This window comes from Pan troglodytes, chromosome 1 (assembly GCF_028858775.2).
Source record: "Pan troglodytes isolate AG18354 chromosome 1, NHGRI_mPanTro3-v2.0_pri, whole genome shotgun sequence".
NCBI classification, from domain to species: Eukaryota; Metazoa; Chordata; class Mammalia; order Primates; family Hominidae; genus Pan; species Pan troglodytes.
The window spans coordinates 92,208,343-92,221,029 of NC_072398.2; the positions used below are offsets into that span (position 1 = coordinate 92,208,343).

General features: G+C 43.6%; 1 protein-coding gene across 20 annotated transcripts in view; it reads left to right on the forward strand.

Annotated features, from left to right (window-relative positions):
* The window catches only part of ARHGEF11 (Rho guanine nucleotide exchange factor 11), a 112,075-nt gene that overhangs the window by 55,227 nt on the left and 44,161 nt on the right, over positions 1-12,687 (forward strand). For 9 of the 20 annotated variants that reach the window (XM_016929637.4, XM_063796612.1, XM_513900.8 and 6 more), the window contains exons 2-5: positions 5,560-5,651; positions 7,297-7,395; positions 11,254-11,303; positions 12,454-12,511. In XM_016929637.4, the coding sequence (XP_016785126.1) occupies positions 5,560-5,651; positions 7,297-7,395; positions 11,254-11,303; positions 12,454-12,511 (299 nt within the window). Of the gene's footprint in view, positions 1-3,990; positions 4,024-5,219; positions 5,235-5,559; positions 5,652-7,296; positions 7,396-11,253; positions 11,304-12,453; positions 12,512-12,687 lie in introns of all 20 variants that reach the window. The other 11 variants (XM_016929602.4, XM_009434716.5, XM_009434742.5 and 8 more) reach the window with 3 other exon arrangements.

A 12,687-nucleotide genomic window follows, 5' to 3' on the forward strand; every position in this document is an offset into this window, starting at 1 on the left:
ATATATTCAAAAAATGAAATAAGCTTGAAAAAAAGCAAACCCTAAAATTCAGTACAAATATAAAAAGAAACATAAATATATCTCAAATTGATAACATAAAAACAGATTAAGACCAAGGACAGTGGCTCACGCCTGTAATCCCAGTGCTTTGGGAGGCTGAGGCAGGTGGATCACTTGAGCCCAGGAGTTCTAGACCAGCCTGGGCAACATGGCAAAACCCCATCTCTATAAAAAATACGAAAATTAGCCAGGCGTGGTGGTGTGTGCCTGTAATCCCAGCTACTTGGGAGGCTAAGGCAGGAGGATCACTTGAACCCAGGAGGCAGAGGTTGCAGTGAGCTGTAATTGTGCCACTGCACTCTAGTCTGGGCGACGGAGTGAAACCCTGTCTCAAAAAACTAAACAAAACAAACAAAAAACCCAATGGATTAACCCAGAAATTTTCACACACATTACTGATGATACTGGGATACAGTCTGAGGACAAAAAGAACTGCAAGAAAATCTTGAACTTCATAGGTTTGTTGTTACTAGTGATACTGATGTAGTAACTCCAGGAACTATCTTTTCTGCATATTGAATAGAGCAGTGAGTAAATATATTGGTATTGTTTAGGAACGGGGTTCTCAATATGAGAAAAGGAAGACAAAATGTGGAATGGGGAAGATGAAGAACCCTGTTGTGTTGAGTTCAAATTGGAGATACCAGTGTGAACTCAAAAATTTATAATAAATTTTTCTAGCTCTGTCCATTAAAAGGGCCTGGAACGAGGGACAGCTCAGCAGCAATGAGTACCTAGCAGTCAGATCTTGTTTGTAAATGCATTTCCTGCTAAAAGGAACAGGGCTCCTTGGAGAAATGTTTGATTCCAGGTCTGGCATAGGGGAAGTACAAGGTGAGCATGGAGTATCTTTTTGTGCCAGAAAGCAAGGACATGATCAAAGACAGATGGTGACATGTTAAAAGGACACAGGAGCTGGCTTTCAGAAGCTCCCACTGGTCAAATTGGAACATTTTGAACTTTTTTTTTTTAAAGGGTAATAGACTATAATATATTATTACTTTGGGGGGGAAACAAGATCTGTGAGTTCATAGCACTACTCCAGAAAAGGGATGAGATGACATTCTTTATAAAAGCTTACTGGCTAATATATGTTGAAGGAATGATAGAATTAGCAAATTGCCATTTTGCAGGCACCAGTGCAATAAGCGCTTTAGGCAAGAATCATCTATGGATAGTAAAACTATTGGATGAGAGATTGTTGGAAAACAGAGTATCTATGCAGTCTCAAAATATCATCCCACAGATTTCTCATTAATTCAAATGAGAAAATAGATTTTTACCATTGAAAAAATCTCAGGAATACCACTTTACCTGAGTAATCAAACCTACCATCACCAAAATGGGGCAAGCTATCCAACATCACTTATATAATAGTCTCTTAAAAATGTTTAACATGAATCTAACCGTGAGGAGGCATCAGATGAATCCAGATTGTAGGCCATTCAACAAGATTACTGGCCTAGACTCTGCAAAATGTCAGTGTTATGAGAGACAAGACCAAGAAAAGTAGGGAGAGTTCTAGATCAAATTAATCTGAGAGACAGGACGTAAGTATAATTCGAGATCTTTGATTGGCTCCTGAACTGAGGCAATTGGGGAATAGCTACAAAGAACTTAATAAGACAGTTGGGGAAATTTGAATGTGTACTGTATATTAGATAATATTGTATCAGACTCATTGGGTGTGCTGATGGCATTGTGGTTATATAGAAGAATTTCAATGCTCTTAGGGGATATAGGCTAAAATAGGGGTAAAGTGTCATGATGTCTACAATTTTCAAGTGAGAAAAAAATGTATAAACATAGATAAAGCAAATGTTACAAATGTTAGTTGCTGAATCTAAATGAAGGGCATGTAGATATTCACCATGCTACTTCTTCAATGTTAATGTAGTTTGACCTTTTTCAAAATAAAATGTTGGGGTAAATGAAATGTGTGCTGCAGTGGTCAGGGATTGCTTTGTGGAGTCAATGCCATTTGACCAGGACCTTGAAAAAGTAGTAGGAGATGGACAGAGATGACAAGGGATGGCAACCATCAAGTCAGAGGTGGGAATGAGTATAGCATCGCTTAGGATCCAATAGAGGTAGGTAGTAGGCAAGTAATCAGAGACGAATTTGAAAAGACGTTTGGGTCCACAGGATGAAAGTCCTTTAATACCAGGTTATTGGAGGCACATCTGATTGTGTAGATAATAAGGAGAGAAATGATAAGTTCTTGATGAGAGGGCCTGAGGGAGTAGTATTTGAGTAAGTTAGTCTGTGGTGGTGGAGTGCTGGATGGACTGGAGAGTGGAAAAGAGGTTTTTTTCAGTAATCCAGGCATGAGGCACTAGACATGTGGCTTCAAGGGATGAGTGTCAATGATTATGTAAAGAAAGGAGCGAGTCTGGGAAACGATTATAAAGAACCTAAAGGTTTCTTTGACTGGCAGTAGGGGATAACTGAGAAGTTGGGTCAGAAAATCTGTCTCAGTGGTGCCATTTAGAGTACAAATTTGGGGGGAAATTCTCCACTCCTCAGGGCCGCCTCCATACCCCCAGGTTTAGGCTGAGCAGAATCTGAGCTCTGCTGCCAAATTTTGATGAGAATGTCCTCAGGAAAAGGGAGGGGCCACCATTAAAATCTTTTCTATCTATGACAGCCTCCATTTCAGGCCAAACTACCCTCCTCTCTCCTTTCCTTGTTTCTCAGATTTTTAACCTTCCAAGGTCTTCCTCCCAAATATGTGCTCAGACTCACAACCCAGCTGACACAATAGTCTGTCCGTTGATTCTATCCACCAGGCCTGCCTTCCATAGGCATTTCTTCCTCCTTCAGTTCAATGGTAGTTTTCTCTCCTTTAAGCTCTCAGAAAAAAAAATTTTTTTTGCATCTGTTGGCAAGTATACTTACGTTGCCATCTCCTTGTCCCCCACATACCTGCCCTAGCCTCTGATTTTATTTTAGAGAAACTTTTGGTTACTGCTGAAATGGTCTTTGTCCATGCCCCTAACAATTGTTGACAGCAGGGACATGGACCTTTTGGTTCATTTGCCTTTGATTATGTGGAACTGCTCATGCCTCAGCTCAAATGCAAACCAAATCAGGTTCTCAGATTTAGATGCACCTTCTAGGCTTTAATATGGGCATAGGAAACCAGCTTCCTGGTGGGGTCAAGAACAAGGCAAGAAGGCCCGAGGTGTCCCAAGATAAGATGGGCTTTCTCTTTAGGTAGGAAGGAGGAGGAGTTCAAGCCCAGCGTGGATAGCCCTGTGCAGTCATAGAGAATAAAGTAGGCAGAACATGTAGGAGGAAGGAACAGTATAGGCAGAGACAGAAGCCAGAAACCATAGCAAGTGAAAGGAGGACAGTAAAGAGCAGGGACCAAGGATAGGACTGAGCCCCTCCCTATTGCGTCAGGCACTGGGGACACAGCAGCAAGACCCTCTCTGCTTTCATGGACCTTCCAACCTTGCCTGTCTGTACGGCTTTACAGACAAGTGAACAGCGCATTTTCAGTTGGGTATTTGAGCTGCAGGAAGGACAGATACTGGGAGCTGTGGAAAACATCAAAGGGCACTTCCCCGGGCATCAGGCATTATACTTCCTGTTAGATGCTGTGGCGAATGGCCTAGCTGAGGCCAGGTGACTGTTCTCCCAAGTACAGTGGGGAGGTTCTAAAAGGTTTTAAGCAGCAAAATGACATGGGTAAATTTGGATGTTAGAAAGCTGATGGCTGTTAGTAAGCTCACCTTGTGGCCAGGTGCCTCCCCTGGGTCACTCTTGGCTCTGTTGTGGTTTTTCTTTGAACCAACCATCCCTAGTGTCTTGTCTGGTTTATGTCGTGTTTTGTTTTTCTTTCTCTTTCTTCCTCCTGTCCTGCGTTGCTCTCTCCTGGGCCCACGCTCTCTTCTTCCTTGATGTCCTTCTCTCTCTGATCCAAAGATCAGCCAGTAAAAAGCAGTCTCACCTGTCCAGGTAAGAGGGGTGCCATTGTGAGGGGGAACGAAGACCCACTCCTTTATATTTATAAGTTACTTGTACCCTCACATGGTTTCAAACATTAAAAGTACCAAAGAATATAATAAAAGCCTGCATTTCCATTCCTGTGCCCCAGCCACCCAGTTTCCCTCCTCAGAGACAACTGTGTTATATGTTTCTTTTGTATTCTTCCAGAGATATTTTAGATATTTTTGGATATGTAAATAAATATTTAAACATATATAAACACATAATTTTATTCTCTCCTTTACTCACTTTTTTAAACTGTCCAAATAATTCTATATTTTGTTTATTTCACTCAGTAGCATATCATGGAGATATTCTGTATCGTGTATAAAGAGCCTCTTCATTCTTTTTTATGACTGAGTTCTGTGTCATTGTATTACTGTAATTTATTTAACCAGTCACTCATTGTGAACATTTAGATTATTTCCAGTGCTTTGCCATCACACACAGTGCTTCCATGAGTAGCCTTCTACTTAGTCATTTGCTATAGGTAGGATAGGAATTGGCCCTTTCTGAGGGGCAGCAACTATTGATTCAGGAACTTGCAACTTGTACACTTTTCCAAAAAGGAGTGCCACAGCAGTTATTGAAATTTCTTCTATTCCTGTGAGGGTCCTAGTTGAAGAGGAGATGAAGCAGTGAATCCTTTGGTTTGGTGATGTGTACCACTTGAAGGTTTGGGGTCTTTAGTAGTTTCTAATTAGGCAAGGTGCCTCAGGCTGGCTGAGGGACTGGAGCTGAATATGGGGTTGGAATACTACCACCGAACAGACCAGATTCCTGTCCTCCCATGGTACCCAAAGGATAAATGGAATTTTCAAAGGCTTGGGCCGTTCCTCTACTGTCTTTTCTAGAAAGTGTGCAAGTTGCCAGTTACCCAGCGGGCTTATACTCATGCCCATTTACCCTCCTGGAGATCACTGTTATGGAGAGGTGGAACTTTGAGGGACAAAGAGATGAAGCTAAATGGGGAGCTTGTCTCTGCTGCCACCACTACAGCCACATGTTGTGCTCATGCAGACCTCTGTATGTGTTTGACCCACCTCGTCCTTCCCTCCAGTCTCCCCTTCCTTTGCAAATCATTGCCTAAAACTAACTGGCTGTTTGTTTTTTTCCTGTCTTTTTCTTGCATTCATTTTCTCTGCTGCTCCGTTCTGTTCCATCAGCCCCATTGCAGCCTGGTAAGACCCAACAAGCATGTACACGTGTGCGCATCCCCTTCTTGCTATTGTCTCTTTGTCGCCTAACTCCAGGAAGGGTTATTTCCCTTCACACCTTGCTGGGTATTAAAGAGATCATGCTTGCCCTGCCAGCCCAGGATTCCAGATAGGTGGTGTTACCAGTGGTGTACACATGGCTAATGTCCTACCAGATTGGGTTACAGGGTGGGTAGGTTGGTCTCTCATTATCCAAGACTCAGAGCCCCTTTTGACAGAGCTTCCATCTACTACAAGGCTGATCCCCCCTGCTGAGCTCATTGACATGCTTTCCTTACTCCTTCTCCAGGTTAAGTAGCCTGTCTTCTCTGGGAGATTCTGCACCAGAGCGCAAGTCCCCTTCCCACCATCGCCAGCCTTCGGATGCCTCTGAGACAACAGGTAACCTCCTTGGGCATTAACATACAAACACAGCCAGGCATGGTGGCACATGCGTGTATTCCCAGCTACTTGGGAGGCCAATGGGAGGATCGCTTGAGCCAAAGAGCTCTGGTCTGTAGTGTGCTATGCCAGTCAGGTGTCTGTACTAAGTTCAGCATCAATATGATGACCTCCCAGGAGCAGGGAACTACCAGGTTGCCGAAGGAGAGGTGAACTGACCCAGGTCAGAAATGGAGCAGGTCAGAACACCCATGCTTATCAGTAGTGGGATCACACCTATGAATAACCACTGTACTCCAGCCCGGGCAACATAGTGATACTCCATCTCTTTTAAAAAAAAAAAAAAAAAAAAAAGGCACATGGCTGGGCATGGTGGCTTATGCCTGTAATCCCAGCATTTTGGGAGGCCAAGGCAGGCAGATCACTTGAGGTCAGGAGTTTGAGACCAGCCTGGCCAACATGGTGAAACCCCGTCTCTACTAAAAACACAAAAATTAGCCAGGTGTGGTGGTGCGTGCCTGTAGTCCCAGCTACTCAGGAGGCTGAGGCAGGAGAATTGCTTGAACCCAGAAGGCAGAGGTTGCAGTGAGTCGAGATCGCGCCATTGCACTCCAGCCTGGGTGACAGAGCAAGACTCTGTCTCAAAAGAAAACCCACATGGACACAGAGATGTACACTCATACAGACAGATCTGTATACTCCAAATGTAAAGCAACTTAGTGTTTATGTTAAGCACATGATGTATACTAGGCATTGTGTTAATGGGTTTTATATAAATTGCCTCCGTACATCAACATAGAAACTAGGTTTTATTATCTTTATTTTGCAAATGAGGGAGCTGAGGCACAGAGAGGTTAAGAAATATGTCCAAGTTTGCAAGCTTATTGGGGACTTGAAACCAGTTCTGTTTTAACTCTAGAACCCACGCTTTAATCATTGCAGGATGCAATCACACATACTCATACACATGTACAATGTCTAGTATACACTCACAGGAATGGAGACATTTGGTAGTCATAACCTCTGTTTCTTTTTGTTTTTTAATTCCGTATTTTTTTAAAGGATACATGACAAGAAGAAAACCCTTTTATTTCAGAAATAAAAGGGTTTTCTTCTTGTCATGTGTCCTTCCCTAGATTTGGCAAGAGACCACTCCTAAGTCACCCTGCATGAGTTATCCAGCTCTATAAAAAGAATCAACAAGCATTGGTATACCACTTGCTGCATTCATTGGATGTCACTTAACATGTAACTTCTAGGCTCACTTGGGCTTCAATCCTGGGAGGCTCCTTATTGGTAATGTTAGTCTTCAGGAGGATGGCTAGACCTGGTCCTACCCCTTCTTTGACCAGTCTCACCCGGGCACACCAAAAGGACAGACATGTATGTGAGAGACAAGCATTTTAGCACCTCAGAGAAGGGTAGTTTCTTATTTGGAATACAAAGTAAGTTATAGGTTTTGCCAACCACCAAGGGAGGCGTGTCATTGCGATAGTGTTTAGACAGGAATAGTCTAGGGAATTTGTTTAGTGTGAAAAGGCTTCTTGAAGAAGAAAGGCACTGGGGCTTCCCTGGGTTGGTCTTGGCATGTGTACACTAACCTCCCAATGACACTGCGTACTCAACCTTTCTCTCCGCCTTCCAGGTCTCGTTCAACGCTGTGTCATTATCCAAAAGGACCAGCATGGCTTCGGCTTCACAGTCAGTGGGGATCGCATTGTTCTGGTGCAGTCTGTGCGGCCTGGTGAGTGCTGCATCCCTGCTGCCCACGGTGGACAGTTCTTGCAAAGCCACCATGTATGTGACAGTGCCATTCTACCTGTGCTTTCCTGTGGGGCATGAATGAATTACTCTAGAACTGGTTCTCCATGGGTGCCTGGGGAAGCCTCTTCAATGCTAAGCCCCCAGGCAGAATTTCTAGAGATTGCACCTCATGCTTGCTTCCCTAGCTGGAAAGTGAAAAACCAGCAAAATAGCTGTCAGGTCATCATCAGGCAGATGTCTGATTGCCATCGAAGGGAGCCCCTCATACTGGGTCACAAGATTCCATGGAGGAATCAAAGGCCCCCTTTCTTCATATTTACCTCCACATTACCTGGCTAAGTGCACAGATGGTCACTTTCTACAGAGGTTTATAACCTGAGACAGGCACAATGGTCCAAATGATTACAGAGCACATTTGCTGATACAATTAACATTAAATAATAAATTACCAACAGATGAATGATATATGTTGGATGTGATGTCAGGGGAAATGGTGTTTGGAAGTTTGAGTAGTTTGTGATTTGAGGCATAGTCATTTTCCTTGTGATCATTTGGGAAGCCCTCTTAAAAGAAACAGGATTTTAGAAGTAGTTTGAAAGATGGAAATGAAAAGCAAATCAGCAGGATAGGAATTTGGTGGGAAGGAAGTGAAGAGTGGGTGGGCATCATAGCCAAATCCATCAAGTTACCAATTGTGTATAGAAGGGGTGTGAACAGTCAAAACTCTAGCATATGCCAGGTAGTGGAACCACTGTTGGTGGTCCAGGCTGAGGAAGACAATCAAAAAGGCGATGGGTGGCCAGCTGTGGTGGCTCACGCCTGTAATCTCAGCACTATGGGAGGTCGAGGCTCGCGGATCACGAGGTCAGGAGATCGAGACCATCCTGACTAACATGGTGAAACCCTGTCTCTACTAAAAATACAAAGAAATTAGCGAGGCGTGGTGGCAGGCGCCTGTAGTCCCAGCTACTCGGGAGGCTGAGGCAGGAGAATGGCATGAACCCGTGGCCGGAACTTGCGGTGAGCCAAGATCGTGCCACTGCACTTCAGCCTGGGTGACTGAGCGAGACTCCGTCTCAAAAACAAAAAACAAAAAACAAAAAAAAAAAGAAAGGCAGTGGGTGTGGGAGAGTCCTTAAAGGGTAAAGAAGTGTCCCTAAAAGGAGTGAACTTCAGTGCAGTAAGTAGCATTGGGCTGGTGACATGGAGCATCCTAGGCTTGGCTTAAACAAGAGCACAAGGAAAGGATTGGGAGCAGGTTTCCTGATAGTGCAGAGCAGGAGGGAAAATATACTTGCATTGATTTTGGAGGAAGATATGAGATATGTTCACAGGAAAGGTGAAAAGAGAATTTCAAATTTATGACCAAAATGAGTATGTGGATCATATAAGGATATAAATAAGTATGGCTTCTTATATTTGGGAGTAAACTTATATCAGTGGGAGGTTTGTTTTGCATATCCTGGGGTGAAGCTCTAAAAAGATAGTTTTATTCTTTGCTTCTCTTATTTCTCAGGGTTCCTGGACTAGGGTGAGACAGAGTTAGTGGAACTGCCAGTAACTTGTACTTTTCCTCTGCTGGTCTATCTGGTACAGAAAATGTGTATGGGATCCCCTCCAGTGAAGTCAAGGTTCAGCTCTCCTTTACCTTCTTCCTTCTCTTAGGCTGAGCAGAGTCAGACCCAGAGAAGAAAGAAGGAAAAGATGGCTTACAAGGAGAATATGAGTTCTAGAGTCTGTGTGTGTGAGAGTTGTGTGTGTGTGCATGCATGCATCCCTGTGTGCATGTGTGTGTTGGGGAGGAGAGTAAAAGAGACTTCATTTGGATTGGCATTGAAGTCACAAGAGTAACAAAGCAGCGGTTATCTTTTCCAGATACATATTAGGTTTCTTTAATTCACTGTTTCTCAAAGTATAGTCTGTGTTCTGCCTGTATTAGAATCACCTAAGCCCAAGATGATTGAAATCCTTTTTCTTGAGGCTGACCTCGGAAGCACTGAATTGCTTTCTGGCAAGAGGTCCAAGAAATACACTTTTTAAAAATTCCCACAGTGATTCTCATGCTTGCTGAAGTCTGAGAATTTCTGCTCAAGTTCCTTAACTCTGAAGAGTTTAGTTTAAAAAAAAAAAAACACTAAGTTATTAGAAGTCACCTCACGTGTTTCATACATTCAGGCAAGATAGTTCTGTTCTCTTTAACGTTAGTTTCTAAATGAATGTATAAGAGGGAATTTCAAGCTATTTGCAAGTACTCTTCCATAAATAGCACACTTTAGCTGAGGGTAGTCTTGAGTCCCAGTATTGAAAAGCCAAATTGGAATGTAGTCCTCACTGAATTTTTCTTTTTAGAGTAGAAACATTTAGATGGGCTTTGTGGGAGTTTTGTTTTGATCAGAGGAATGCAACTTAAAGATTTAATGATCACGTTGGGGCAAATGTACAATATGTAATTTTTATGCTTCTCATTAACTTGTTTTGGCTTTAGTGTTTTTTGTGCTTCCTGGATGTAAATTAAACTAGGAATATAAGTCATTTAAAACTATCTTGTGAGGCTTGGCGAGGTGACACATGCCTATAATCCCAGCACTTTGGGAGGCAAAGCCAGGAGGATTGCCTGAGCTCAGGAGTTCCAAGACCAGCCTGGGCAATATGGTGAAACCCTGTCTCTACAAAAAATACAAAAATTAGCATGTGTTGGCACATGCCTGTAGTCCCAGCTACTTCGGAGGCCGAGATGGGAGGACCGTTTGAGCCCAAGATGTTGAGGCTGCGGTGAGCCAAAATCGCACCGCTGCACTCCAGCCTGGGTGACAGAGTGAGACACAGTCTCAAAACAAACAAACAAACCATATTGTGGTCAAAACCACTGTAGCCTCCAGTTGAATGACAAGTTGCAAAAGTCAAGAGCATGTTCTTTTGAGCACCTCACAGTCAGTCACCATCAGAAGCTCTTAATTTGGTCCATTTTAAAGGGAGAAACTGGGCTGAGTATGGAGGCTCACGCCTATAATCCCAGCATTTTGGGAAGCCAAGGCAGGAGGATCACTTGAGCCCAGGAGTTCAAGACCAGCCTGGGCAACATAGTGAGACCTCATCTCTACAAAAAAAAAAATTTTTTTTTTTTAATTAGCCAGGCATGGTGGCATGCACCTGTAGTTCCATAGCTACTTGGGAGGGTTGAGTTGGGAGGATCACTTGAACCCAGAAGATCCAGTCTGTAGTGAGCTGAGATCACGCCTCTGCACTCCAGCTTGAGCTACAGGGCAAGACTGTCTATAAAAAAAAAAGGAGGGGAGAAACTGTAAATGGCTTAAAACAGTTTTTTTAAAAGAAATAAAACAGTTGTCTTTAATGATGTGAATACCGAGAATATCTTTATGAACCTCTCAGGACTTAGGAAACTCTTGTTTTAATCCTTTTCTCCGAATTTCTCTTAATTATTATTTTAACAATTATGTTTCATACAGTAAACTCATTCCCCCCCCCCCCCCGGAATATAACTGATTTGACCTTGGAACATATCCAGATACACTCGAATGAAGCACACGTGCTCTTCCCAGAGCCTGGCCCTGCCTCGCTCCTGCCTTGGCCTGGCTATCAGAAGTCTGGCATCTTATTTAGGTGAAAGGAAGAGCAGGAGATGGGACCTTATATAGTTCACTCTAGCTTAAAAGTAGTTGTGTCATTGGAGTAGAATAGGAAGTACACCCAGAATTTGAGATACTTAACACAGAGAAATAAGAGGAAATTTCAGAGGAGAGGTGATCTGACAGAGACCTTCGTGTAGCTTCAGTGGAAGAGGTTGTTGGGCACTGCTGACCAGGCCTTCTCCTTACAGGAGGTGCAGCCATGAAGGCCGGTGTGAAAGAGGGCGACCGGATCATCAAAGTGAGTGACCCCAACACACACTCCCACTCCCAGCAGTGGAAATAGATGTGCAGGGCACTCCTGGCCTTGGCCCATCCTGCACACTTTCATCTTGATACCAACTGCCAGGCAGCCACTGAGTTAGGAGTGGTACCATACGAGGGAGCACAGTGGTATAGCATGAGAGAGAGTGAGGAGGAGGATAGCTGTGTTCTACATTTTAGGCCTTTCTTGACTCTAAAGCAACCAAGCTTCTAGAACAAGTTTTATTATTCTTATTTCACAAATGACCAAAATAAGATTAAGAGGGAGGGTTAGTAACTAGTGAAGGATCCAAGACTTCAATTCTCAGGTTGATATTCTTTCCTCCATATAATGCCAACCTGGGGTCTTTGCCCATTCTGAACTACTATAACCTGCCCTGGTCGTTCAGACCTTTCTTCGACAGAATGGTGTTCAAGACTAGCCTGGGCAACACAGTGGGGTGCATTAAGGAAATCCTAGATGCAGAGACTTCTTAGTCCTCTGTAATGAGGAAGCACACTGGGTCAGTGGACATTCACATGTGTGTGAAGCAAATGGTTAGAAAAGTGTATACCAAAAATAAGTGAATGAATGAACAAATTAAGGAATGAAGACACAGGTCTTGTCCTTGAAAACTCATAGGCTAGCTGGAGAGACAGAACAAATAGCAGATACAAACAGAACAAATTCATAGTGTGACTTGAGTAAACAAGTGACCAGAGGAGGCTAAAGAGCATTGGAAAATGGCTTCCTAAAAACATGGCATTTTGGGCCGGGCGCAGTGGCTCACGCCTGTAATCCCAGCTCTTTGGGAGGCCAAGACGGGCGGATCACAAGGTCAGGAGATCAAGACCATCCTGGCTAACACAGTGAAACCCCATCTCTCCTAAAAATACAAAAAATTAGCTGGGCGTGGTGGCGGGCGCCTGTAGTCCCAGCTACTCAGGAGGCTGAGGCAGGAGAATGGCATGAACCCAGGAGGTGGAGCTTGCAGTGAGCCGAGATGGGCCACTGCACTCCAGCCTGGGCGACAGAGCAAGACTCCATCTCAAAAAAAAAAAAAAAAAAAAAAGTGGCATTTTGAACTTACAGAAGGATCCCCTAGCTGTTCATTACCATTACTCAATATTGTTTGTCCCTCCAACAGGTCAACGGCACCATGGTGACCAATAGCTCACACCTGGAAGTGGTAAAGCTGATCAAATGTGAGTTGGAGAGAGGCGACAACTAAAGTAGGGAAGCAGATGATCCGAGAGGGAGGAAAGGAGGGAGGAAAGGTCAGGCCTGGCATTCCAGGAAGTTTCCTTTGTAGATATGTGAGGCAGCTAAAGTCACATCTTTAATCTTAACATGGAGTGATCCACTTAAGTGGCCACAATTC